Here is a 25,554-nt window from a genome sequence, read left to right as displayed (position 1 = left end):
TCCGCTGAATCAGTCTCCAAGAGGAGGAGGATAACCCAGTCATGGGGAGGTGGTGGCATATTAATTCAGTACGTATCTGCTGACATCTCAAGTATGAAAATTTTTCTAATTTGATCTTGCTCGATGTAAGTAAGTACAAATAATTTGGCCGGCACGCCAAGTTCCATGTCATAATTTGAATCTAAGTTGATCACGTGCCGGTCATCGTGTAGGTTGTGAAAGACTGTTGCACAGAGGGTGTTTTTTGGGTATTGTAATTTTATGGTGATGTCATGATTTGACTTCATTGATTTTACATCAAAATAAGGCATCAAGGGTTAATTTAGATATTTCTGACTTGATATTTTGATGTATTATTGAGAGCCAATTTAGGCCTACATAATCGTTGAACGGCCAAAAGTTTTTCGCAAATATCGCGCAAATATATTGGGGCGAAGGCTACCCTTAAGTGATATTTCGATGGCTTCCCATATTATTCATACTTGCATACAAGTGTGTCTTCTTTCTCATACCTGCATGGTCAGTAAGTAACGTGTGAAATGCCCTGAAGCTAAATATGCATATGATTTGAATTCTTGCCCCCTGAGAATCAATCAATTAGACCCTCGTAGAAGACCAGAAAAGACATAAATTTTCAACACTTCATCAAATATGATACCATAACAAAGTATCTGTTCTTTTCTTGATGTGTTCTGTGAAGAAAGTTGGTCAACGGCTAATGGTTGCATGTGTATCATGTGTATACTTCGTCCGTGCGGGTAATGCTAGTTTATGTTTAACTTGCACAATAACCACTCGTATGAGCAAATGTAGGCAATATTATGCCCTTCTACACCACCTACATATATGTCACAACACGAACGCAATGTCCCTCGTGAAACACGGAGACCCCTATCAAATTTTGATAATCGTCCTAGAATATAGTGGACAAATAAACGCACTGAGTTTATAACTGTGTTCAAACCAAACACCAAAAATAAAGGAAGGGAATGCTCATTTCAGCACAACAAAGGATCCCTTAGTCACAACCTTACACAAAGGGAGAGTGCACATGCAGACCCGTGAGCATCTGTATAGTACGCCATCGCTTCCGATGGTACATATCATTACCAAAGAAGACACCACGAGGCAGTGTCACGACATCACGGTGAATTTGGAAGTGATTGGGCGTCAAAACCTCATCATCATGTGAATTTTCACTTGCTTTGCAAAAAGGGGCAGCTATCTGCTCCATTTCGACATGGGTGGTCACTAAGACTTCATCATTCACCAAATGGTCATCTAGGATGGCTTTTAATGCTTGTTTCACTGACTTCACTTGGTTCTCCCAGACCCCAGACCCCCGACGTTTGTGGAGCGAGTGGAGGCTGCAAGTGCCACTATATGCCGCAATGACAGAGGTCCTTCTGGAGTGGCTCTTGATTCCAACCAGCCGTCGCCTCCCGTAGCTCCCTTTCACCTCCAACGAAATTCGTTCCGTTGTCCGATCACATTTGCTTTGCATCTCCACGTCGGCCCAAAAATCTTCGGAAGGCATTCAGGAAAGAACTAAGGTCTAGGAAATTGGTTACTTCAAGATGAAAGCCAATACTGGCAGAGACAATATGCTTCAATATTATCGCTGCTTTGGAGAATGGGTCTTATCGTGCCATTGTGTGTATTGGTATTTTTGCTCATCAACCAAAACGGTCCGTTTTTCTCACAAACTACTTCGGCTATATCGCATGAATGATGCGCATAGTCTACTAAGCAAACTTTACTACCATGTCGCCTTCAGCGTGTGTGGGATGAGGGGTTATGCTCATTTTGCGATGCTATTTTTCACTTTATTTCATTGGAGATTCAACATGAGAACGGTCTGAGCATATTTGACCAGGGAACAAAGGACTCTATTCTGTGCTCAAGTCTCTGAGCTATTGGTGGTCATGGCTGTTGGTGCCGATTAGTGGCAAAGTTAAGAAATAGTAAAAATATTCACTTTAGTTTGTTACCGCCCCAGTTGGTAACCGCGCTGGTAAGTTTCGATAGCAACTCAACCTAATTAGCATATTGCGTGGGTTTTTTCCCCGACAACTAGGTCATCGCCTACGTCATCCGAGAGTTTGGTATGCGAGGAATGTTGTATGACGGCAATTCAATTATTGTTTATGCATTCTTGGCGTTGGTCTGGGGGTATATAACGTGGGTCCTCTGAGCATTTGGCAGAACCAACCAAGGGAGCTTTCCTGATTGCTGAAGGAAGCAACAAAGTTAAATAGCAAGCCAGCTAGCTAGCAAGCGTCGTACTAACAGTAACCAGTGAAACTTCTGCCCGAAGTTTAGAGCCCGAGTATATTCTAACTGACCAAGCCAAGTCCGAGTCCTCAAGCCTATTGTCCCCATTGAAACCCTGGTTCAGGAGATTTCTGGCGAGATAGATCCTCTATAGACAAAGATAGGTGTATGTCCGTGCTGTTTGCAGTTTGAATAATACAAGTTTAAAAGACGTCAAAGGTTATCTTACTTTCTTGCAAAGATTATTCTCAGTGGCAGCATCAGGAAGCTGACCCAGGCGTCAATTTTGAGATTGGCACCGCAACAATGGCCTCTATTGAACAATATGCCAAAATCTGTCAAAATACAATAAGGCCGGACTCTTTTTCTTTTTCCTACTACTGCGCTGGATGTGCAGGCTTTCACTAAAGGGCTGTTGCTCAGTCCAATGCACGTAGCAGCATGCTGCATCGCCGCAGTAGTCTAGTGATTGCTGTCCCCTGAAGGCAAAACAATGAACGAGGTCAGTATCACGATTGAATGATTAATATGTGCGGTACATAATTCAATAATGACTTAACGAGAACACTTTACCAACGTTGAAGCAACCGAATTAGCAGCAAAATACTGCATAATCGATGGTGCCTCACCGGATGATACGTCAAAGGTATGTGGTCAATACGTGTATTATGATATCTTACGTATGCTTTGATATTGATCATACGGGGTGATACTTTTGGGGGGCATTTGATATTATGTTTGGCAGGGCTGGCGACACTGAGGATTTCAGGGCAAGGCCAAAACAGGTTTTAGGGCAAGCAATTTCTTATGGCATCAACCAATTAAGAGGGTACCAAGGCAAAAGGCCTTCTCGTTTTAAAGCTCGTATTGAACCAAATGAAAAGCAATACTGCAAACAGAGAAGGCAGCGACAGCAATGTTGTTGTTGCCACCGCTAGTGCCGAGCCCTGATTTGGTGACAATGTTTGATCAGGGGGGGGGACTTTGATATGTGATTTGAAATTTTTCAGTCATGAACATGGCATTTTATTCGATTGGGTGGGGCTTTGATAATAAGTCGGGCCCTAATTGGCGTAAGGGGAGTCGATGCAATACCGAAGCTTGCGGCGTCCGCATCCTGATTCAAAAACAGGTGCACGTTTCTTAACCAATAGAATTATGAACTTGAAACTCTGAACACAGGACCCCCAGGTTAGGTTAGCTCTGACACTGAATTCCGGTCCAATCTAATTCTAGATTTGGCCACCAGGGGGCCAGAAGTGGAAACCAAAAAAGCGTGATATCTCCCTTATAGATGACTCGTTTTCAATCAAATTTTAATGGTAGCTTCTCCTAGCAAGGATACATCACATATCTTACGAGTTTTTGATTTGACTTCATTTCCAAGGTCACAGAGGTCAAATGACGTCAATTGGTTGTGTGAATGTAACGTTGGCACATTTCTCAAAAGCTAAAGCTATGAACTTGAAATTTGGTACACGTGATTCTGTAAAACATATAACCTCTGACACTGAATTCGGTCTGATCTGATTCTCCACTTGACCACCAGGGGCCAAAAACTAAAGAAAGTAAAAAGTGTAAGATCTCGCATGTCTTCAATGATATTTTAATGGTTGGTACTCTGAGCCAGGATACATCACATGTCCTACGGGTTTTTGATTTTGCCTAATTTTCAATGTCACAGAGGTCAAATGGTGTAAATTGGTTGTATGAGTGTAACTATGGCACGTTTCTTAACCGCTAGAGCTATGAACTTGAAATTTGGTATACATGACTCCCTATGTCGGAGAACCTCTGACATCGAAATTTGGTCCGATCTGATACTTGACTTGGCCACCAGGGGGCCAGAAGTGGAATCCTAAAAAGTGTGATATCTCTCTTATGAATGACTCCTTTTCGATAAAATTTTTATGGTAGGTTTTCCTAGCAAGGATACATCACATATCTTACGGGTTTTTGATTTTACCTAATTTTCAAGGTCATAGAGGTCAAATGGTGTAAAGTGGCTGTTTGAGTGAAACTATGCCACGTTTGTTAACCGCTAAAGCTATGAACTTGAACACCCTGGGAATTAATTAGTTGTATCCCAATAGTTGATTTAGATGGCAACACTTCTGAATAGTTGCGACTGTTCAAATAAAAATTAACTGTTAATTACTGGTAACGTGTGTCAGCACATGGTGGCAACGGCCAAAAAAATGGCAGCTGCAGCGAAAGAATTATAAAGGGTAAATAATCAAAATAATCAGCATGGGAACCAAATGTCGTTGCGGCCCCTGTAAAAGTAATTGATATGTTGAATGGCTTTGGAAGTTCTTTGTTGTGGAAGGTGAGCAAATGTTCACCAGCGGTGGCTGTTTAAGGGCTATATACAAATACAACCGTGACGATTTGCGGGCCTTTGGATACTCTCATTTTCTAGACATATTTTTGTATTTGCAGGACGGTATTCTCAGTTAAGAAATATCCTGAAACTCATTAAAGGTATTTGGATTAAATTTATCCTTCAGCTGTCTCAACTGCTCGTGAGTAACCAAATGTGCATTTTAATTGTTGTAAGGCCGTACCAATTATATTTTTAGCTCAACGGTTCCCGCTGCCCTGTTATCCTAATTTGAGGTAAAAAAGGTATTTTGCTCCCTTCCCTTTTTATCGATTTTTTTATCCGAAAAAGCATGATACCTTTGGCCCCTTTTTTTTTTTTGTTGGATTACGAATTCCCCTGGGGTCATTTTCTGGAAAGCGGAAAAAAATAAACAACTGTTTTTGACCATAAAAAAGAGTGAAATGAAAAAATATTTTTCCCGACGACCAATTTCAACCAAGTTTTATTATTTTGGGTCCCCTTGTATGATCTGAGGTAAATATTGATAACAAATAAGCATGTTTTTATTCTAATTCCCCCGCCCCACATAGATTTTGAGTCTGATGGAATTTCTATTTATTCCTGCCACACATGGTTTCGAGATTGAAGAACATTTCTTGATTTGTTTATTCCCGCTCCACTTTTTTTTTTCTAATTTTTTAGCATTTTTTGTCAAGAAAAAAGGATAAATATAGGGGTCCACCGGTAGTGCATCAATAAAATGTTGCATTAAAATATCATTTATTTAAGGACATGGTATATCTGATTAGAACTTGAATTTGCCCTGTTACTTACTATTATTTACTACAACAATTAATCCTTTCATAATGAGTGACTATTGGGTCACTAGTTCAAAGGATAACAATGTGAGGTATATTTTTACTCATAACCCACTAAATGTTGGAGCGACTGATTACTAATAGATGTATGAACTTCTCTCAATCCCTTCAATGTAGTGACCTTCCTGATCACAAATTCAAAGGATTACCCTGTGTGGTACACTTGAAAACTTGTCCGAAACTGACCGGTAGATTGTCAGGGCTGTTACTCAAACAGAACCAATGTGATATAGAGGTGTGGTCTACTGCTCTGGAAACCAGTCTATGCCAGTTGATCGACCAAGCTAAATATATGAACATTATCATGTTTTTAGCTCACCTATTTGGGGCTTATACGATACCGGTGCTTTCTTTTTCCGTTGTCATCCATAGTTCTCGTCAGTCAGAAGCAAGTTTCGTAACTGCTGGGGCTAGATAGCTGAAACTTCGCATGATGGTAGCTTTGCGCAAAATTACATTCTTTCTGGTCTCCACGGGGCCATCTAAAAATAGCTTTTTGCTTTTTTAAAAGGAAATGGCTGTAGCTGGAGCAACAACAAGGTTCTAGTTGGTGTACGAAACAAGGATGCACCACAAATCACACCTGTTTTTGATTTGACTTATTTTCAAGGTCACAGAGGTGAAAGTTCATAGTTTGACCCTGGGGTAGTATGTTACGTTGTTGTTCTCTATCAGGGGCTATAGCTTTGAAACTTATGGTGGTCTATCGAAGTCCTTTCTTTACTTATGCAATGTATGGCTGTACTTCAGCTTATTGCAGATGGCAGCACATGTCAATGTCTGTCTTCTGCTTAGCAAACAGAGTATGTGTTAAGCAAAAATGACGCAAAAAATAAATACCGTCCTCGCAGAGTTAAAAATGGGATTATTGCTTTACTACTTGCCTGATTGCCACCAATCTGATATCATGGTTACAGCTAACCCCAATTACGGTATTATATGTCACATGGGTTTTTAATTTCGCATACTTTTCAAGGTTACAGAGGTGAAAGGGAATAACATTTCCATTTGGCTATGTACTACTGTAGCAAGAATTGTTAACCACCAAATATCTGTGCAGTGAGCACAATTTCCCCTGTCTTTTTCATTTTTATGTCCAGGTCCCTGAGGAAAATCTTACAAATCTCACTTCAAGATTTGGAAGAAAGATGACATTGGCAGTTATTTCAAAACAAAAGGGGATTTATTAGTTTTATGATATTAACCCTATTAGCCCTTTACTCGACTTTATTCGAGTACAGATTTTTTGCTCATATGCCCACACTCGGCAAAGTCAGAGTACAGGTTTGGTTTGGAATTTCGACGTGAGGAGGCATCACTGGTCCACTATTAAAACTGGCTCCTACATCATCGCATGGCGCGGATCCCAACGATTGCAGTGATATATGGTTTGTATGGGGTCCACGGTCAATTATGCTAAACCAAAGGGAGAAGAAAGCTAAAATCTTCAACAAATAACTAAATTTTATTTGATAGAAAAATATTTTTCTATTTTTTTGGACCAATTTGGCAAAAAACTTAGTTTTTTAGTGAAAAAAATGCACATTTCTACCCAAAAAGTAATAATATGAGGAAAATACAATTTGAAAAAAATGTCAGCCAATAGAGGACAATACTATATAGGCAGGCATCTTTACGTCATATTTTTAGATATAACAGGTGAACTAATCTGATTTTTTTCAGAAATGGCTTACCTAATATTTGGGATTGTTTCCAAAAAACCCAGGCCACGGGGAGAATTTAAAAAAAAAACCTAGGCGCAAGAGGGTTAACAAATGTCATCATGTAAACTGTAAGAATAATCAAGGGATGATAAAAAAAGTGACCTGAGTGGGATTCGAACCGGGAACACACACTTCGAAGGCCAGAGCTGTACCCTTTGGACCATGGGGAAATTTGGATTGGGAAATCTCAGATGATTCATCTCTTGATATTTCTCAATGGCATGTTTTTTATGCCCCCACCTTTGAGGGGGGCATTATGTGGACACTATGTTCATCGTCCGTCGTCGTCTGTATGTAAACTTTTCCATTTCCGTGCGATAACTAGAAAATGCTTTCACCGAATGAAATGATTTTCTCTGTGGGAATTATCTATGGTTACAGATGAAGGTTCCTTTTGACAATGGGCGCCATCAACTTTCGAAAGCCATCTTCAAATCTGTTTCCGGGTATTTAAAGCAGAACGTTTTCATGGAATGCAATGATTTTCACTGTGGGTATTGCCAATGGTTAGACAAAGGTTCCTTTCGATAATGGGTGACATCAACTATCCAAGATGGCCGCCAGGGCAGCCATCATGAAATCCGTTTCTGGGTATATGAAGGAGAATGCTTTCATGGAGTGCAATGATTTTCACTGTGGGAATTGCCAATGGTTGGACGAAGGTTCCTTTCGATAATGGGTGTCATCAACTATCCAAGATGGCCGCCAGGGCAGACTGCCCCATCCACACCCACCAAAAATGTTTTTTTTTTTAGTAAACCAAATGTATCCCCACACAGGTTATTGTCTTGTGAAGGGTGGTCCAGAAAAAAACACAACCGGATACTTCAACTATCAAGGGGTTAAAACCATGGATAGGGAATCTATCTAGGAGAGGAATAATTCCAAGGTCGCTGGATTTGGTTCAATAGTTTTTGCTTTAGAGCCTATTTTTCAAGCACAGGCAGGCTTCATTTTCACACAGAAAAAATCGCACTGTGCCGATAAATTGCACTTAGCAAGTAGCTGCATTAAATGTCAGGTAATAATACTGATATGAGAAAATGTCGACAAGGTTCTTGGTGATCATTTGCAATTGAGTAAAGGTCATGTTAGCATGGCCAGGCACAGCACACCAAAGAGATGTTTGTGACTTACAACAGGAGCATTCTGTTTTTTTGCATTGCACTTGGCCAAGGGACTCCAACCTTGCTTCACAAAAGTCTCTACAACAAAAACTACTGAACAGAATCGATCGATCTTGGTAATATCAGTGTTCTCACCAGGCCATTTAAACCCCGTTTAAATTTGAGCAGTGAAAATGCGCCCCGTCTTAAATTAGCCTACCCTGTTAAATTTGCAGCCCCCCTCTTTAAATTCAACTCCGCCATGCTTAAATCCAAGCCAGTAGTTACACAAACACAGCCGTAAATATCGCATATAAACATTCCGCCGTCACTCAACGATCATTATCCCACCGCAACCCGACTGCCAGCCATCTCAATTACCCGGTACAGCACTACATCAATAGCCAGTACGTGATTTGCACTACACTGCCTATCCAATTCTGTGTCAAATGGCTGCCGATCGAGGCAGATTCTGTTCCAAATTGCGTTAATGATATAGCGTCGGCAAGCGCCGTTCCGCAAATAGGGGTCCGGAAAAATTTCAAAATTTGGCGGCTTCGACGTAATTTCCTTGCACCTGAGGAGATGATTTTGACGTTTTTATCTTAGCTTCGACACAGGGAATTTCTGTGTGTGACGGAAGCTTTGAGCGCCGGACACGGAAAGAACAGACAGAAAGTCGCAAAACCGCCTGGTTGGCAGTAGGCTACTAGCCGCTAAGTAAGCGTTCGCCTACTCTCATTAAGAAATTTTGAGCGAGCAGTCACAATTCCAACCAATAGAATAAAAATATACAGGCCTACCCAGTCAGTTAGCGATATCCACTTCGCGCGCCCAACTCAACTGCACTGCCCGAAGTACTACCATTACTATCCACGTGTTCCGGCAGACGATGGTCGGCCAATAACAATCACCCGTAGCCTTGGCAACAAGGTCAAGGGAGTGGACAAAAGCGCACCTGTACGATCGACTAGCGGCAGAGCGGGGGCGGTTGTTTTTAGCTCACCTCTTAGCAGAGGTGAGCTTATCCCATACCGTGGCGTCCGGCGTCCGTCGTCCGTCGTCGTCGTCGTCGTCGTCGTCGTCGTCGTCGTCGTCGTCCGTCGTCCGTTAGCAGGGCACGTTTCGTAACTGTTAGAGCTATTGAGTTGAAACTTGGTACACATGTACCCTTATGTTATGACACCTTGGAGACCAAGTTTCGGTTCGATTCGTTTCATGGTTTGGCCACCAGGGGGCCAAACGTTAAAAGTGAAAATATGCAATATCTCCCTTAATAGTAGTCGGGAAATTTTGAAAAAAATATGGTAGGTACTTCTAGCAAAGGTGCATCATATATCCTCCGGGTTTTTGATTTGACCTCCTTTTCAAGGTCACAGAGGTCAAATGGTGTAAATTGGCCGTTAGGATGTAACGATGGCACGTTTCTAAACTGCAATGACTATTGATACCAAATTTGGTACACATTTACCCCTTAGTCAGGTGATCTCAGGGACCGAAGTTTGGTCCAATATGATTCACCACTTAACCACCAGGGGGCAAAATCCAAAAACCTTAAAAATGTGATTATTCCTTAACTTCTTGCTCGATTGCCACCAATTTGATATCATGGGTACATCTAACCACCATACAGTATATGTCACACAGGTTTTTAATTTGACCTTCTTGTCAAGGTCACAGAGGTCAAATGGCGTAAATTCGTCGTCAGGCCGTAACTATGGCACGTTTCTTAACTGCAATGACTATTGATCACAAATTAGGTACACATGTACCCCTTGGTCAGGTGATCTCAGGTACTGAAGTTTGGTGCGATCTGATTTGCCGTTTGGCCTCCAGGGAGGGGGCCAAATCCTAAATTCTTCAAAATGCCATTATTCCTAGTAATGACTTGCCCGATTGGCACCAATTTTATATCATAGGTACATCTAATTCTAACAACCATTCAATGTGTCACCCGGGTCTTCTTCGATTTGACCTACTTTTCAAGGTCACAGAGGTCGAATGTACTGTAAATTGGCCATTTTGGGAAATTGTAATTGCTTGGACCTACATCAAACCTAACACTACATGACACAAGACCATGCTCTTTATCCATCTTTCCTCCACATGAGGTGAGCACAATGGCCCTGGCCATTTCATTAATTATGATAAAAAGAGATCGTAGACTAAACAAGTGTGCTCGCAGGTGTGCCGCAGGTTGATGATAATAGCTGTCGGCTTAAAATCAACAGTCTCTTTCAATTGATATACAGGGTACAACGGGATCAAATGAGAAGATATGTGATACGTGATTTCAATTTTATTTGGCTTGGTGGGTGAAAAATCTGGCAATGCGGCTAAGGATGGCAACTTGGCGGGCGAGTCACTGTAAATTTTCAGGATGGCGGCAATTAATGGGGTTGGAGAACGCTTTAATAAAATAAAATGTTTAATAAAGTTAACATTGTACATGTATAGAATCGTCGACCATCATCACGTCATCATGAAGAAGCACAGGGCTTGCGCAGTTGGTTACTGCGCATCCGCGGGCTGCAGGATGTGCAGTTGGCTACTGCGCATCTATATTTGGCGCCACTATCTGGTTACAAAATACCAGGTGCTTTGACGATGTGTCGCGGGCCGGGGAGCGAGCGGGGAGGGCAAGGGGATCAAAAACTTTTTTGGAACCAGTGATTTTTTTATTCATACAACTTCACTTTTTTATCCTATAAACTGTCTTCAGGTGGTAATTTTATGTTGAGTGCCCGTACAAGCACAACTTTTTATCTCTCTGCATAATATAGTGTACCCGACCGTACAGCGCTGCACGAACATCGGAAATCGTAAAAAATTGGTTGAAACGTACAAGTAAACAGCCATGCGTATGTAACGGTTTGAATACTAGTATTTACGTGGATACCCCGCCATGCGTCCCTCCCGCCCACCGATGTGATGCCGCAGATTGCCGTGAAGCAAAATGTTTTGCCCACGATACTAACGCTGCAATGTCATTTTATATCATCAGAATTAGGCCTGAAATTGCACCTCAGAGCATCTAGGTTTCATAATTTTTCTGGGGGAGGGCCCTCGGACCACCCGCCCCTAAGATTGAAATCCTGGCGGGAACACTGAATATTCTTCTTTTAGGAAGATTCCCTATCCACTGGTTTCAATGGTTTTGACCGCTGGTAGTGGAAGTATCCAGTTGTATTTTTTCGGGACCACCCTGTATAGCTGATAAATTACTATAGACTAAACTCAAGATCCCCTCAAACATGCTCTGTTTTGCACTTTTTCTTCGAGCAGAAGACCCCTCAAAATCAGCCGAGCCCCTACGAAGAGCTACGAAACGTGACTCCAGCTTCAGTTCCATATGATATTCAAAGAGGGCAGCACCATGTATCTTAAAAAATCAATACTTAACTGCATCTACCACTCTGCAGCCAGTACGATGTGGTGGGGTGTCGATCTACCTGCTCCGCAGTTGGCAAGTAACGAAAGGGCTAACTTAATTTTCGATCATTTTTGTTTTCTTGTGCAAATAAACATAGTGTTTTCTCACAAATAAGTCATCAAATATACTATGTGTCTCAAAATAAGTGATATAAGGGCCAATACATAACGTCAATCATCGTTCTTCGGGTCATATGCCATATGTTGACTCACTGAAGCATTTCATGATAAGTTGAAATCAGTTGTAGTTGTTTTGTTTGCAGGATATCAGTTTATTTGTTAGACATGATATTTGATGTGTCTTGTGATTATGTGACGGTCCAGTGTCATTCTGTATTGTTTGTCATTGCTGTGAGACGGCCCTTGTTTTCAGTCGGGCCCGTTTGTTGTGTCTGTGTGTTACGGCCAGTATTCAGACATATTAAAACAGATGTGGATGAAATATGGATGGGAACTTCTGTGGGATACCTGTCGTCCATTATGTGCACAGAGTAACATGAACATCTGAAATTCGGTGGCGTCCGCCACATGATCACGTTCTCTTCTAGCCATTTTGATATAAAACTGATCTATAGTCTTCAAATATCAGAAACGGCGGGACAAGTAAGCATCCACGGCGGTATCTCACAGAAGTACCACTGCAAGCTCGCCTCCAGAGGTCGTTTAAGCCCATAAAGGAAAGTCACGTGGTATTGTTTGGGCAAGTGAATGATGCGAGATTTTTTTCTCAAAATGTTGCCATGTCTATAGCTCACATCTGGAGAGCTTACAAGATACTGTTGCGTCCCTCTTCCGTCGTCGTCGTCGACCGTTAGCGGAGCACGTTTCGTCATCGATTGGGCTAGATGGCTAAAACTTGGTGTGATGGTAGCTTTGGGCAATATGCCCAGACATACTTTTTGTTTTTCTCAATATGACTTACTCTCTGGCCTCCAGGCGGCCATCTTTTAAATAGTTTTTTTGCCTTTTTGTAGCTAATGGTTGTACCTAGAGTGATGAAATTTTTATGATGGGTATATCTGATACATGACTTATCATCGGGGTTTTTGATTAGACCTACTTTTCAAGGTCACAGAGGTCAAAGTTCACTAAACCACCGTATATCTAAAACATGACATCATCTGGGTTTTTGATTCGACCTACTTTTGAGGACATGTATCTAGGGACCCTCTAATCTACTCCAAAAAAAATTGTCCTGCTCGGACTTCAAATATGGCCAAGTCCTACTACTCCTAATCTGTTGAACAGATGTCAACCAGTTTCCATGTGACATGTGCACTCTATGATAACCCTTAACTTCAGACAACTTTATAATCAAAATAATGTGCTCTGATGGTACCGGTAACTTTCTTTTGTGCCATTGAGACGAGTTTCTTAATACATAAAATCTTGATATAAGTTTTGGAAATGTTGGCATGTTTTTTCAAGGGTTGCAATACATTTCAGAATGTTGCATTATATTTTCAAGTTTTGCATTTATTCTGCTTTGGCGTGCCATATCTTTTACTACTGTATGATATACATGATACATCCATACAATCATGCATTAGTCTGTACAGAAAATCCTAGTACACAGTGTACATGCAATGAGATGTACGGTAGGTAATTTGGCCCTCGATCCCTAGGCTATGTAGGCCGTGAATGAAATAAAAGTTGATTTTTCGATCGTCTCTTCTCGGTGTATCTATTTGTAATTATAAAATATCACCATGTTATTGTTGATTGAGGTCCCTATGCAAATAATCGTAAAAATTTTGTTCTCGGATGTATTTGTTTGAGACCCCCAAACACACGGTCAACACAGTTCCCATCCCCTAAGGCTAAAGCCCCTAGCTGCACATATTAGTCAAATGAATATCACCAATTTCATCCCAGATCCTTCTTATAGCCCTCCTAAGAAACCCTTTGCAAAGCACCGGGATAACCAAAGTCCACATTGTTGTTGATATTTGAACTGCGCACGTGCGTTTGTTTACAATTTCTTTTCCCACAAAATCTCAAAGATCACATTACCTGATATCGCTGATTGGACATAACATTAACTTTGTTGCGTAGCAGCTGCTGACTGAATTTAGGCTGAACACTGCGGGTGTGTCAATGGTGAGTGAGTTATTATAGGCCCCAGATCCCGTCTGGGGACTATATTGATATCACTGGAATCCTCGAAACTGTTATTTTCTTCCACCAACACATTTATTGCTGTAGTCCAGCAAAACGGCTAAATAAACCAGAAATCAATCACCCTTACGCCACCAAACCCAATTCCATCTATGGACTATCGCAAAAGTATTTTTAAAATCCTGAGTATTTCGATACTTTTGAAGCATTTTTTGCTGAGATATCGTCTGATCGTCTTCTCCCAACATGCCGAAGCCGCGATTCAATCTGACATGCGCTGTGACATGCGCAGAGGCGAGACGCTGAACTATAACATAAGCTCCGCCCCGTCATAATGACATCATTATTCTCAGGAGTTGGTCGAGCGATGGGACGATGGAGGTATCATAAAGAAACCCAATTCGATTCATGGACTATCGCAAAACGATTTTTCAAAACTCAGAATATTTCGATGCTTTAGATGCGTTTTTATGACTCCAGCTCCTCCCTCTGGGAGCTGGAGTCAGTGTTGTTTTCGCTCAGGTTTCTCGTACAATCACCTGAACTCTCCAACACTCGATAATGCACTCTTTTCGTCCACGTTTTAGGCCAATCTTCGGCATGAACATGAAATCTAATAAGTGCAGTACTTTAAACAGATGTTTCTCTCGCCTTGAAAACATTCCTGGGTAAAATCCATTGAGATTAGCCGAGTTAATCTACTTTTCCATGCTTAAAATCTCTGCCGCTGAATTCTATAAATAGAAACTATTAACATCGCGACAGTGTGGTTCCCATTGTGCGCCCTCCCACTTCACACCATGTCAGGAAGTTTTACGGAGAGGGAGGGCGTGTGGTAAGAAGAATGGCCAAAATGACGTCACGTTTTCCTGGCAATGCCTCTTGCCAGACCAGTCAAGCATTGGGAAAGCATCTTTAATTCAGACAACGTTAGAACTAGAAAAACGAAAAGTAAAAGCAGATTTCACCACTAACCAGTAAAATCGGAATATGACGGCGCAAAATGTTCTCGCTTTCCTCCTGCTAAAAAAACCTTGTTCCCGCACTCCTATTTTAATTTATGCCCATCGTTCAACTAGTCTTCTCTCCCCAGGTGCCTCACGGACCTTCAGGTTCCCACACTCAAGACCAACTCTTACGATATCGCCCTCAAACAACCCTGGAGTCATGACTACCTGGGGACTATCAAATTTGCTACTAGCAAATTTCGGAATTCTAGTTCAATTTCTTTTCTCACAAAATCTCAAAGATCACATTACCTTATATCGCTGATTGGACATAACATTAACTTTGTTGCGTAGCAGCTGCTGACTGAATTTAGGCTGAACACTGCGGGTGTGTCAAAGGTGAGTGAGTTATTCAATTTTCGTGGGGTGAAGAAAGTACAAGTGAACAACATAATGATGATGATTATCAAACCTGCTAAATTATCATCAAAGGTATTGAATCTATATTCTTAATCATATCAATGAATTTCCTTGGTCATTAGCACCTTATTAGTGACTGTGGGTCTTATATAACTAGATAAGCAAAAGTAAAATGTTTTCTCATTGTATTTTACAGGGATGATGGACAGCTGCATTGCATTTTCAATGTTTTCGATGAGCACATCACAGTCACAGATGACTGAGGACCAAGAGAGAGAGAGGAGCTGAGCAACACTTTTTAGCTCACCGTAAGGGAGTCTATACAACACCGCAGTGTCCGCCGTTGTCTGTATCCTGTTTCAAAAACAGTGGCCTGTTTCTTAATCACTAGGGCTATGAACTTGAAACTTTGTACGCAGGAACCCCCAGGTCAGGTGACCTCTGACAATGAATTTCGGTCTGATCTGATTCTTGAGGGGGCCAGAAGTGGAAACCTAAAAAGTGTGATATCTCTCTTATGACTGACTTGTTTTCGATAAAAAAATTATGATAAGTTCTCCTAGTAGGGAAACTTCACATATCGTACTGGTTTTTGATTTGACCTAATGTTCAAGGTCACAGAGGTCAAGTGGCGTAAAATGGCCGTGTGAGTGTAACTATGACACCGAATTTCGGTCTGATCTAATTCTCGACTTGGCCAACAGGGGCCAAAACTAAAAAAGGTAAAAAATGCAATATATTGCTTATTAGTGACTTGTTGTCGATATAATTTTAATGGCAGGTAGTCTTAGCAAGGATACATCACATACCCTATGGGTTTTTGATTTGACAGGATTTGTGAGGTCACAGAGTGCAGAGGTCAAATGGTGTAAATTGACCGTTTGAGGGTAACTCTGGCATGTTTCTTAACTGCCTAAGCTATGAACTTGATATTTGGTTCACATGACTACCTATATGATATATCGTCTTACACAGAATTTCAGTTTGATCTGATTCTTAACTTGGCCACAAGGGGGCTAGAAGTGGAAATCTAAAAAGTGTGATATCTCTTTCATGAGTGACTCGTTTTTTGATAAAATTTTCAAGGTAGGTTCTCCTTGCAAGGATACATCACATATCATACAGGTTTTTGATTTGATCTAATTTCCAAGGTCATAGAAGTCAAATGGCGTAAATTGGCCGTTTGAGTGAACTATGGCACGTTTCCTTACCGCTAAAGCTATGAATTTGGTGCACATGACTCCCTATGACATGTATCGTCTGACACAGAATATCAGTCTGATCTGTTTTTTGACATGGTCACCAGGGCCTATATTCATAAAAGCCTGCTAAGCCTTGTTGGCAACTATTTAGGACCCTAGCTACCAACTAAGCGTAGTTGGATACTAAGTGTTATTCATAAAACTCTTCTAAGGTCAGTTTAGTGCTAAGTTGTCTGCTAACCTTAGAGGTACTCTTGGGAGCCAATGTACGCCCACACAACCAGTTCTTTTAACATGTCAAAATTATCCAAATTTGGGGGCTTAATTCATTCTTAAAATGGTATCAACTAGTTTCTTGCTTATTACACAAAATCCATTAACATCCATTAAAAAAGAAGAAGAAGAAGAAGATACTGTGTACATGTATATTCTTTCAGGTATTATGCGTGTGTTTTATGTATAAGCAATGAATTATTTTAGATTAAACTAAAAGTAATAATGCAGAAAAGTCTTTGAATGCGAACTTGAAGCCGGTCGCATCCGTTCCAACCGTTCACACTGATAAATGTGAAATCCCAAACATGGCAGTTTACAACAACTTGTACAAAGTCAAATAGAATTGAGCAGCTCAGGCATGTTAACCAGATATTATCATGTCCCCGCCATAGTTGGGACATTATGTACTTGGGTGGTTTCCGGCCGCCGCCGCACTGAATTCCGGATTATAACTCAAGAACTTCTTGTTCGGCTGAATTGAAAATTTTAGGGGGTGTAGGCCTAGTGTGTCAAAGGGTCCCTATTGATTTTGGGCGCGTTCCAAAATCAATATGGCTGCCATCTTAGGTTTTCGAATTCCGCTCGTTAACTGAAGAACTAGAGGTCCGACAGACTTCAAACTTTTGTGGTGTAATGGTCTGTGGTAGGGGAGGTTCCCTATCTACTTTGGGCGCGTTCCAAAATCCAATATGGCCACCAGCCGCCATCCTGGGTTTTTGCATTCCACGCGTTAACTGAAGAACTAGAGGTCCGACAGACTTCTAACTTTTGTGGTGTAATAGTCTTCAGTGGGGGAGGATCCCTATTGATTTTGGGCGCGTTCAAAAATCCAATATGGCTGCAAGCCGCCATCTTAGGTTTACGCATTCCGTTCGTTATCTGAAGAACTAGAGGTCCGACAGACTTCAAACTTTTGTGGTATAATGGTCTTTAGTGGGGGAGGTTTCCTATTGATTTTGGGCGCTTTCGAAAATCATATATATGGCCGCCAGCCGCCATCCTAGATTTTTGCATTCTGCTCTTTAATTGAAGAACCAGATGTCCGACAGACTTCAAACTTTTGTGGCGTAATGGCCTATTATAGGGGAGGTTCCCTACTGATTTTGGGCGCAATACAAAATCCAATATGGCCACCAGCCGCCATCTTAGATTTTTGTATTCCGATCGTTAACTGAAGAACTACAGATCCAGCAGATTTCAAACTTTTGTGGTGTAATGGTCTTCAATAGGGGAGGTTCCCTATTGACTTTGGGTGCGTTCCAAAATCCAATATGGCCGCCAGCCGCCATCTTAGATTTTTGCATTCAGCTCGTATTCACCTGATATCCAATATGCCCCCAGGCCGCCATCTTGTTATGTATTAATCATGAATTAATCAAAAATGGGCTTGCCAGCTGCTGTTGGTTGAAGACCAAATACCTTTCTCCACATTTGGATTTCATGCCGCGTAATCGCCAATATGCAAAAGGCATTTCTTCATCATCAGATTTACACAAATGATATTAAGATTGATCCTAGCTCTCAGTATGGAATACGAATAAAGAACTTTTCTGTATGTATTCAGAAGGATATCCCTAAAATTGAGAGTGATAACAATCTTAAGATTAATGTGTTCGAGTTACAGAATGAAGCTGCTAAAACATACGTGAGGCAAAATTAGAACCTCTCTTCCTATCCGGGAATGGTAAGAACTATGATGATAATGACGTCATTGATATTCTTTATTTCAAGGGTCATTTCATGTACATAACTGACATATGCTCTTCTGGAATGGCACTAATACTGTATATCTCTGCAGGAGGTGCATGAATTACTTTTATTTTAAATCTACACTTGAGAATCATAAGAAGAAATGTAATGAATATAAATATTGTAAGATTAGTTTACCAGAACCAAATAGTAAATTGTCTCAACTTAAGTTTGAAAAACATTCAATAAAGAATAGAGTTCCTTTTGTTATTCATGCATATTTTGAGTCAATAAACATACCTGTAGTATCAGTAGAAAGTAATAGTAAGAAACTTTTTAAACAGAACGCATCAGCAGTTGGAGTTTGTGTTAACTCTGATTATCAATATATTTACAATAATCAGTATTTAAGTCATAGCGGTTCTGATGTTTTGGAAGTGTTCTGTAATTGGCTTATCAAAATTGAAGAACAATTCTCCAATTTATTGAACAGTAACTTAATTTCCTTTAACAATGTATGATGAGGACTGGAATAGATACCACAAAGAAACGCAATGTTACTATTGCAATGAGTTGCTGGGGTATGATAAGGTCAGAAATCATGATCACTACAGTGGTAGTTTAAAGGGTAACTCGTGTCAAATTTCACCATATACTGTTTTAGCTGTTTTTGACAAATGACTACGTCACCTTCTCATAAATCGGTAAGGTTTTCGAATAGAAATGCACATTTTCTAGAAATTGATGGTTTTAATCCCGCCCAGACGGCTCGCTTCAATGCCGTTGAAATTGCGCTACGCCGACGACGTTTTCGTTGATGACGTCACAACATGAACATTTTCGCGGTCGCGGTGGTTTACATTCCCGCGAAAAAAAAAATCTCATTCGTTTATTTACAACTGCCATTGACCATTGACATTTCATCCTGTTCTTACACAATATATACACGATAAGAACTGAAGATTATGGAGAAGAAGAAGAAAAGGGTTGTCGGGTGGCGTTGTGCTGCGATGTTTTGCGGCAACACCAGCAAAATAAAGGCGTTGGGGTTTTCTGCTGGATTGACCCTATCAAAGAACCGGGCCGTCACCATGAAGTTTGAGTTAAGAGGTCACCAGCCGGTGGTTCATCTTCTCCTCCTGATGCTCTGCCGGAACACCACTTCGAGAACCAACTCCAAATTCGTCTTCCGTTGGGGGTCTTCCAGCACATTTGGAAAAAATCTTGAAGTAACGAAGTAACGAAGTAAGGGAAGGGACGGCCCCTCCCCCAAGTCCACAGTCCTTGTCATTTCATCATAAATTTCTTATTCCAACCAGGAAATTCCATCGCCGACGTCATAATAATGGTATTCCTAAAACTATTTTTAGACCTCATTTAATATTCATCATATTTTCCTGAGCGTACGCGAACTACTGCGGATATAGCTTCTTCATGGAGCGAATAGGAAAATATTCGCTGGTCTGACTTGTTCATGTTGTGACATCATGAAGTCACGTGACTTAGTGCGGGTTTTTCAAAATGTCTTTGGCAGTTGGCCAGTCTGACGCGATTAAAACAGCGATTTTATAATAAATCTAATCAAAAATGGAAAATTTGAGTTTTGCATTTGTGATCAACAATTAAAAACGGACGTATTTCCGCAAAGTTGTAAATCACATCATAGTATCACTTTAAAAGGTGCTGCTCATAGCTCTTGCAATCTGAATGAAAAAAAAGCCATGTTCGTTCCAGTGTTTTTTCACAATCTAAGTGATTATGATTCTCACCTAGTAATTAAAGATTTAATGACAAAATTACCTCAAAATAAGAACTTAAATTACTTTCCAAAACAGCAGAACAATACATTTCATTTTAGTTCGGTTGTTTTAGGTTCTTACAGATTCCTACAGATTCCTACAGTCCAGTTTATATAACATAACAAAATCAGTGGTAGACGATGACTTCAAAAGACAGATGTTCCCTGATATTTCAGACTTCAAACTATTGTGGAAGAAAGGATCAGTTCCTTACACGTCACATGAAAGTTACAATCTAACCTACCTAGATAAGTCTATGTTCTTTGATTAATTAAAGAATGAAATGGCATCTGATTCTTCCTATTATGAAGCTAAAGCCATATGGGATAATTTTAACCTAAGAAATCATGGAGAATTCATTGACCTTTACCTAAAAACTGATGTGTTACTTTTAGCTGATTTATTTGAAAAGTTCAAGTAAATTTAAACTACCTTCAGATAGATCCATGTCACTGTTACTCAGCACCAGGTCTTACATGGCAAGCTGGTTTGAAATACACAGGAATAAACCTAGAACTTCTAACATATAGCAACATTTTACTTACATTTGAAAAGGCAATAATAGGTGGAATTTCAGGTGTTATGGGAACAAGACATGTTAAGGCCGATGATAACCACAAACTCATATACATTGATGCTAATAACCTTTATGGTTGGGCTATGATGGAAACTCAACCTTATGGTAGTTTTGATATGACAGATATTGATTCATCATTTAATTATTAAATTGTTTGAATTTAAACAAACAAATTTTACAAAGAAAGGGAAGTACTACTCTACCATACCTCTTTTTTTACCATTCTTATCTTTTATTAAGATCAAATCTAGTTGATACTAGTAATACACTAATAAATAATAGACCTTCAGATGTTTTCTGTATCATACCTGTAGATGATGCTTGGAAGGTATGAACTTAACTGTACTAAAGAAGTTAACAAATGTACTAATCATATGAAATTTGAAATAACTAATTATGATGGTCATATCATTAATTTCAGAGAAATGCCTATTGTTATTGAATTCTTAATATAGTTAAATCCTTGTATTAGGGTAAGTGATAATGAGGTCATAACTGATGAGGAAATCATTCCATTAAAGGAATAGAAGTGTTACTTCTTAAGACAGAAGGTTTATCAAAATTACTATAACTAGAGCTTTTATCTTGTTTATTTGTATCATTAATAATAACTACAGGTTTCTTATTAGTTTTCTAAACAACATGAGGAAATCTGCCCTGTAAAATATTTAGTCGCCCTCCAACTTCAAGCACCCCGCTGATACTACACACAGTGATGATTTACCTTATCTACCTAATGGCCAGCGTAACCAGTGATAACACTCGGGCCAGAATCATCATGTGATCATGACTAATTTACTGTGATGAGGCAAAATTAGAAGTAATTTGGTCGACTACAAAGCAACCAGGATGTGATAGCAAGATCGGTTATGTAACAACATATGTTGATCTCAGCCTTTGGTCGGGCAACTCAGCAGGAGGTTACCTGGCTCAGATAAGCTGAGAGCTAAAGTCAATAAACTATTCCTCAGAAACTCCCCTCATCAAATATCCATCCCCCGGCATCTAAGGCATTTTCCATTAGTTGGTGGGGGATGGTTAGGAGATAATTTTTACAGGGCTGGTTTCCTCATGAAATGACTGAAGTAAATTAAACTAACCAAAATAACTACACCTCCACCTACATTGAGGTAGGTTGCACAAGATATTAAACTTCTAGTAGATTTTTCTTCATTACTGGTAATAGTACTTACCTCTTCTTCAGGTTCAGGTTCTGGTTTAGGTTAAGGATCTTTGAATGTTGTCTTTTCTTTTTTATTTCTCTTATATTCCTGAGACCTTTTACCCAAGTCTCTAGACCATGCTAATTGTTTATCAGTTCGAACCTTCTTAGTTACTACCGGGTTAGTATCATCTGTATTACTTGTAACTTGAGTTATGTTATCACTCTCCATTTATGTTACTGGAATTAATTATGTCACTATTTGTGTCAATGTCATCATCATCATCAATCTTTATTGGTGATTCCCCATGACGGTGACCTAATGTAATGAGGGAAGTTGAAGCAAGGGCAGTTCGTGCTCCCATCTTCAGTCTTACCCATTCTAACCATTTGTCCAACTCATTAGTTACTAAGTAATCGTTTCTAAGATCATTGTAAAGTTCTTCCTCATCATCAACAGGTAAGAACAACTTTGTTAATTTAGTGTAAGCCTCAAGTACTATCTTACCTAAAGAATCGTTAAGTCTAGCAGACATCTTTGTCTGGTAGAGTCCATGATATTTAATGATCTTTCCTTCTCTTGCATAACATGTAAGTCATTAGTTGTTTGTTGTTTGTCAAGGAAATCCTTACTTTTACCTGTTGCAACTAAAACCTCAAGGTCTTGTTTGGCTTTAAGGCCATTATCAGTCAAGTAGTTGGAATTTAGTTTAGAGTTAGTTGAAGCTAGTTGAGAGTTAGTTGAACCTAGTTGACAACTAGAATTAACTAGACCTTGACTAGAATTAACTACACATTGACTACCGGTGTTAACTACATTACTACCAGTGTTAACTATACCTTAAGTAGTTAAATTCTTGTTAGAATTTAGTTGAAAGTTAGTAGGATTTTGTCCTGAGAGTGTAACTCAGTTGTTTTTTTGTAGCCCTAGTTGGTAACTAGGAGGTTGACTGAGAACACTGATCTGTTTCATCTGTTGCTCAATAACACTAGATTCCATTTATTTGTAGAGAAAATTAATGTTACTTATTCTTTTAACTTTTTAACTTAAAAAAAAAAATCAACTTTAAAAAAAATTAACAATTTGTTAGTATTATGTTAACAGTGAAGTTGTAAGACGTTTCTGGCATTCTATTTTACATGAAAAGTATTAGTTCTACCCATGAATAGTTACTCCTTGTCCTTTTCTGCCATAGCAGCAAGTATGGGTTTACAAGCTAGAGTTAAGTAATCGCCATCTTCCTTATCTGACCTGTAATTCTGGAAGAAAATACTTTTAATGAAATCATACCATAAATCATTCAAATCATCAATTCTATCCTTGGATGTTAAATAAGGGTTAAATACAACATGATCAATATCCATCTTGTTAAAGGCTTGATCTATGTTACATGGAATAGTATTAGTTCTACCCATGAATGGTTACTCCTTGTCCTTTTCTGCCATAGCAGCAAGTATGGGTTTACTAGCTAGAGTTAAGTAATCGCCACTTACTTATCTGACCTGTAATTCTGGAAGAAAATACTTTTAATGAAATCATACCATAAATCATTCAAATCATCAATTCTATCCTTGGATGTTAAATAAGGGTTAAATACAACATGATCAATATCCATCTTGTTAAAGGCTTGATCTATGTTACATGGAATAGTATTAGTTCTACCCATGAATGGTTACTCCTTGTCCTTTTCTGCCATAGCAGCAAGTATGGGTTTACTAGCTAGAGTTAAGTAATCGCCATCTTACTTATCTGACCTGTAATTCTGGTAGAAAATAATTTTAATAAAATCATACCATAAATCATTCAAATCATCAATTCTATCCTTGGATGTTAAATAAGGGTTAATTACAACATGATCAATATCCATCTTTTTAAAGGCTTGATGTAAGAACAGCTTAATCAATTGAGACCTTAAACCCACAGTAATGCAGGTATCTTAGGAAAGCAAAGAAAACTAACCTTAGATCATTAAATGTCTCATCAGTTAAGTAAGTGTTACCAATAGCACGGTTAATGAATTCTGTCTCTAAATACCAATCATACTCTCCGCAGTGCAATTGAAATACCATTGACCCAATATCTGAAACTAACTGAGAAGGTAGAGAAGTAATACCTTTTTTTAGTGATGAATGAACTGTCTTTTCATACCTTTCCTTACTTAGCCATTTTCTAGGACCAGAGCAGTATCCTTTTAAATCGTACTCTATGTACTCTTTTTTGTAATTTACCACTTTTTCTGATAGACGTCTCTGTCCAAGCCTTGTAAGTATGGTGTCAAAGTAAAGTGCTTTATTCTCAATACTAATATCTAAACTTTTGAAGTCATCATCATAAGCAACAGCATTACAAGAGGTACAAAACCTGTACTTAATAGTTTTAGTTGTGTACCTTGTTGGGTTCAAGTTTTTAGCATACTCATACAATGTCTATCTCTTACAATTACAACATAATCCAACCTTAGATTCTGTACTTATGTCACACTGTTTCATAGGTGGTTGCACTGCTGTATCAGGAGTATCATAAGTATCATGAGTAATCAAATCATGAATAATCAAGTAATGAGAGATATTTTTTAGATCCTAGGACGTACATAACACATGTTTTGTAATGGATTACAACATAATGGGTTACACCCAATTAACTCCTGGGACCTGTTTCATAAAGCTTAATGGAGTTCCTTTAGGCCTAAAGGCACGTTAACGACGTTCCTTAAAGGACCTAACCGTTTCATAAAGCTTCCATTAACTATCTAGGTTAATGGTGGCTTTAACGAGTGTTTCAGGTAGTGCCATTAACCTTCCTTTAGTTAACAGAGTTCCTTTAAATCTGAAGGAGGTTCGGGGCTCCTTCAAGCTTCCTTTACGAGTTGTTTCTGCCTTCGGACGTCGAGCAGAGTGGACGTGCCATCATGCTGCGCTTAATACGAGAGCGTGAGAGACGCGCTATTCGGCGGGAGAGGATATTCCGTGATCGATTTGACCCGATTGATTCGATGCCGGAGGATTTATTTATGAAACGATACAGATTTCCAAAAAACATTTGCATCGATTTTTGTAGAGAGCTTTCGGCGGAGTTTCAGCATCCGACAGAGAGGAACCACGCCCTTACTGTGTCAATGCAAGTATGCACTGCGTTGCATTTTTTTGCCAGTGGCAATAACCAATCGAGTGTTGGGGACAATCATCACATTAGTGTGTCAAGCGCTTCACGATGCATAAATGCAGTTTCCTCTGCTTTGGCGGCTCGTAACGATCAACACGTGTACTTCCCGAACAATCTACAGCATGTGAAGGTGAAGTTTTTCGAAAAAACGGAATTTCCCCGCGTGATTGAGTCGATTGATGGGACCCACGTCCGCATCAGCAAACCAAGCATCAACGAAAATATATACGTGAATCGAAAGGGGTTTCACAGCATCAATGCGATGCTTGTGTGTGACTGGGACATGATAATAAATAACTGTGTAGCCCGTTTTCCTGGTGGAACACACGACTCCTACGTCCTTCACAGTTCAGCACTAGGCCGAGAATTCGAGAGAAATCCACCAAATGGTTGGCTGTTGGGAGATTCTGGGTATCCTTCCAAGAGATGGATTATGACACCTCTTGGTAATGCTCAAACAC

At 39.8% G+C, this 25,554-nt stretch overlaps 1 protein-coding gene across 1 annotated transcript in view; it reads left to right on the top strand.

The window, feature by feature from the left end:
• LOC135482751 (voltage-dependent T-type calcium channel subunit alpha-1H-like) overlaps positions 1 to 25,554 on the top strand; it is a 603,345-nt gene that overhangs the window by 240,084 nt on the left and 337,707 nt on the right. Inside the window, exon 8 of the mRNA XM_064763135.1 lies at positions 4,717 to 4,758. Coding sequence (XP_064619205.1) covers positions 4,717 to 4,758 — 42 coding nt within the window. The remainder of the gene's footprint in view (positions 1 to 4,716; positions 4,759 to 25,554) is intronic.

The sequence above is a fragment of the Lineus longissimus genome, chromosome 1 (genome assembly GCF_910592395.1).
Source record: "Lineus longissimus chromosome 1, tnLinLong1.2, whole genome shotgun sequence".
Classification (NCBI taxonomy): Eukaryota; Metazoa; Nemertea; class Pilidiophora; order Heteronemertea; family Lineidae; genus Lineus; species Lineus longissimus.
Note: the sequence above shows the minus strand (reverse complement) of the source record. Positions and strands in the feature narration are given on the sequence as shown.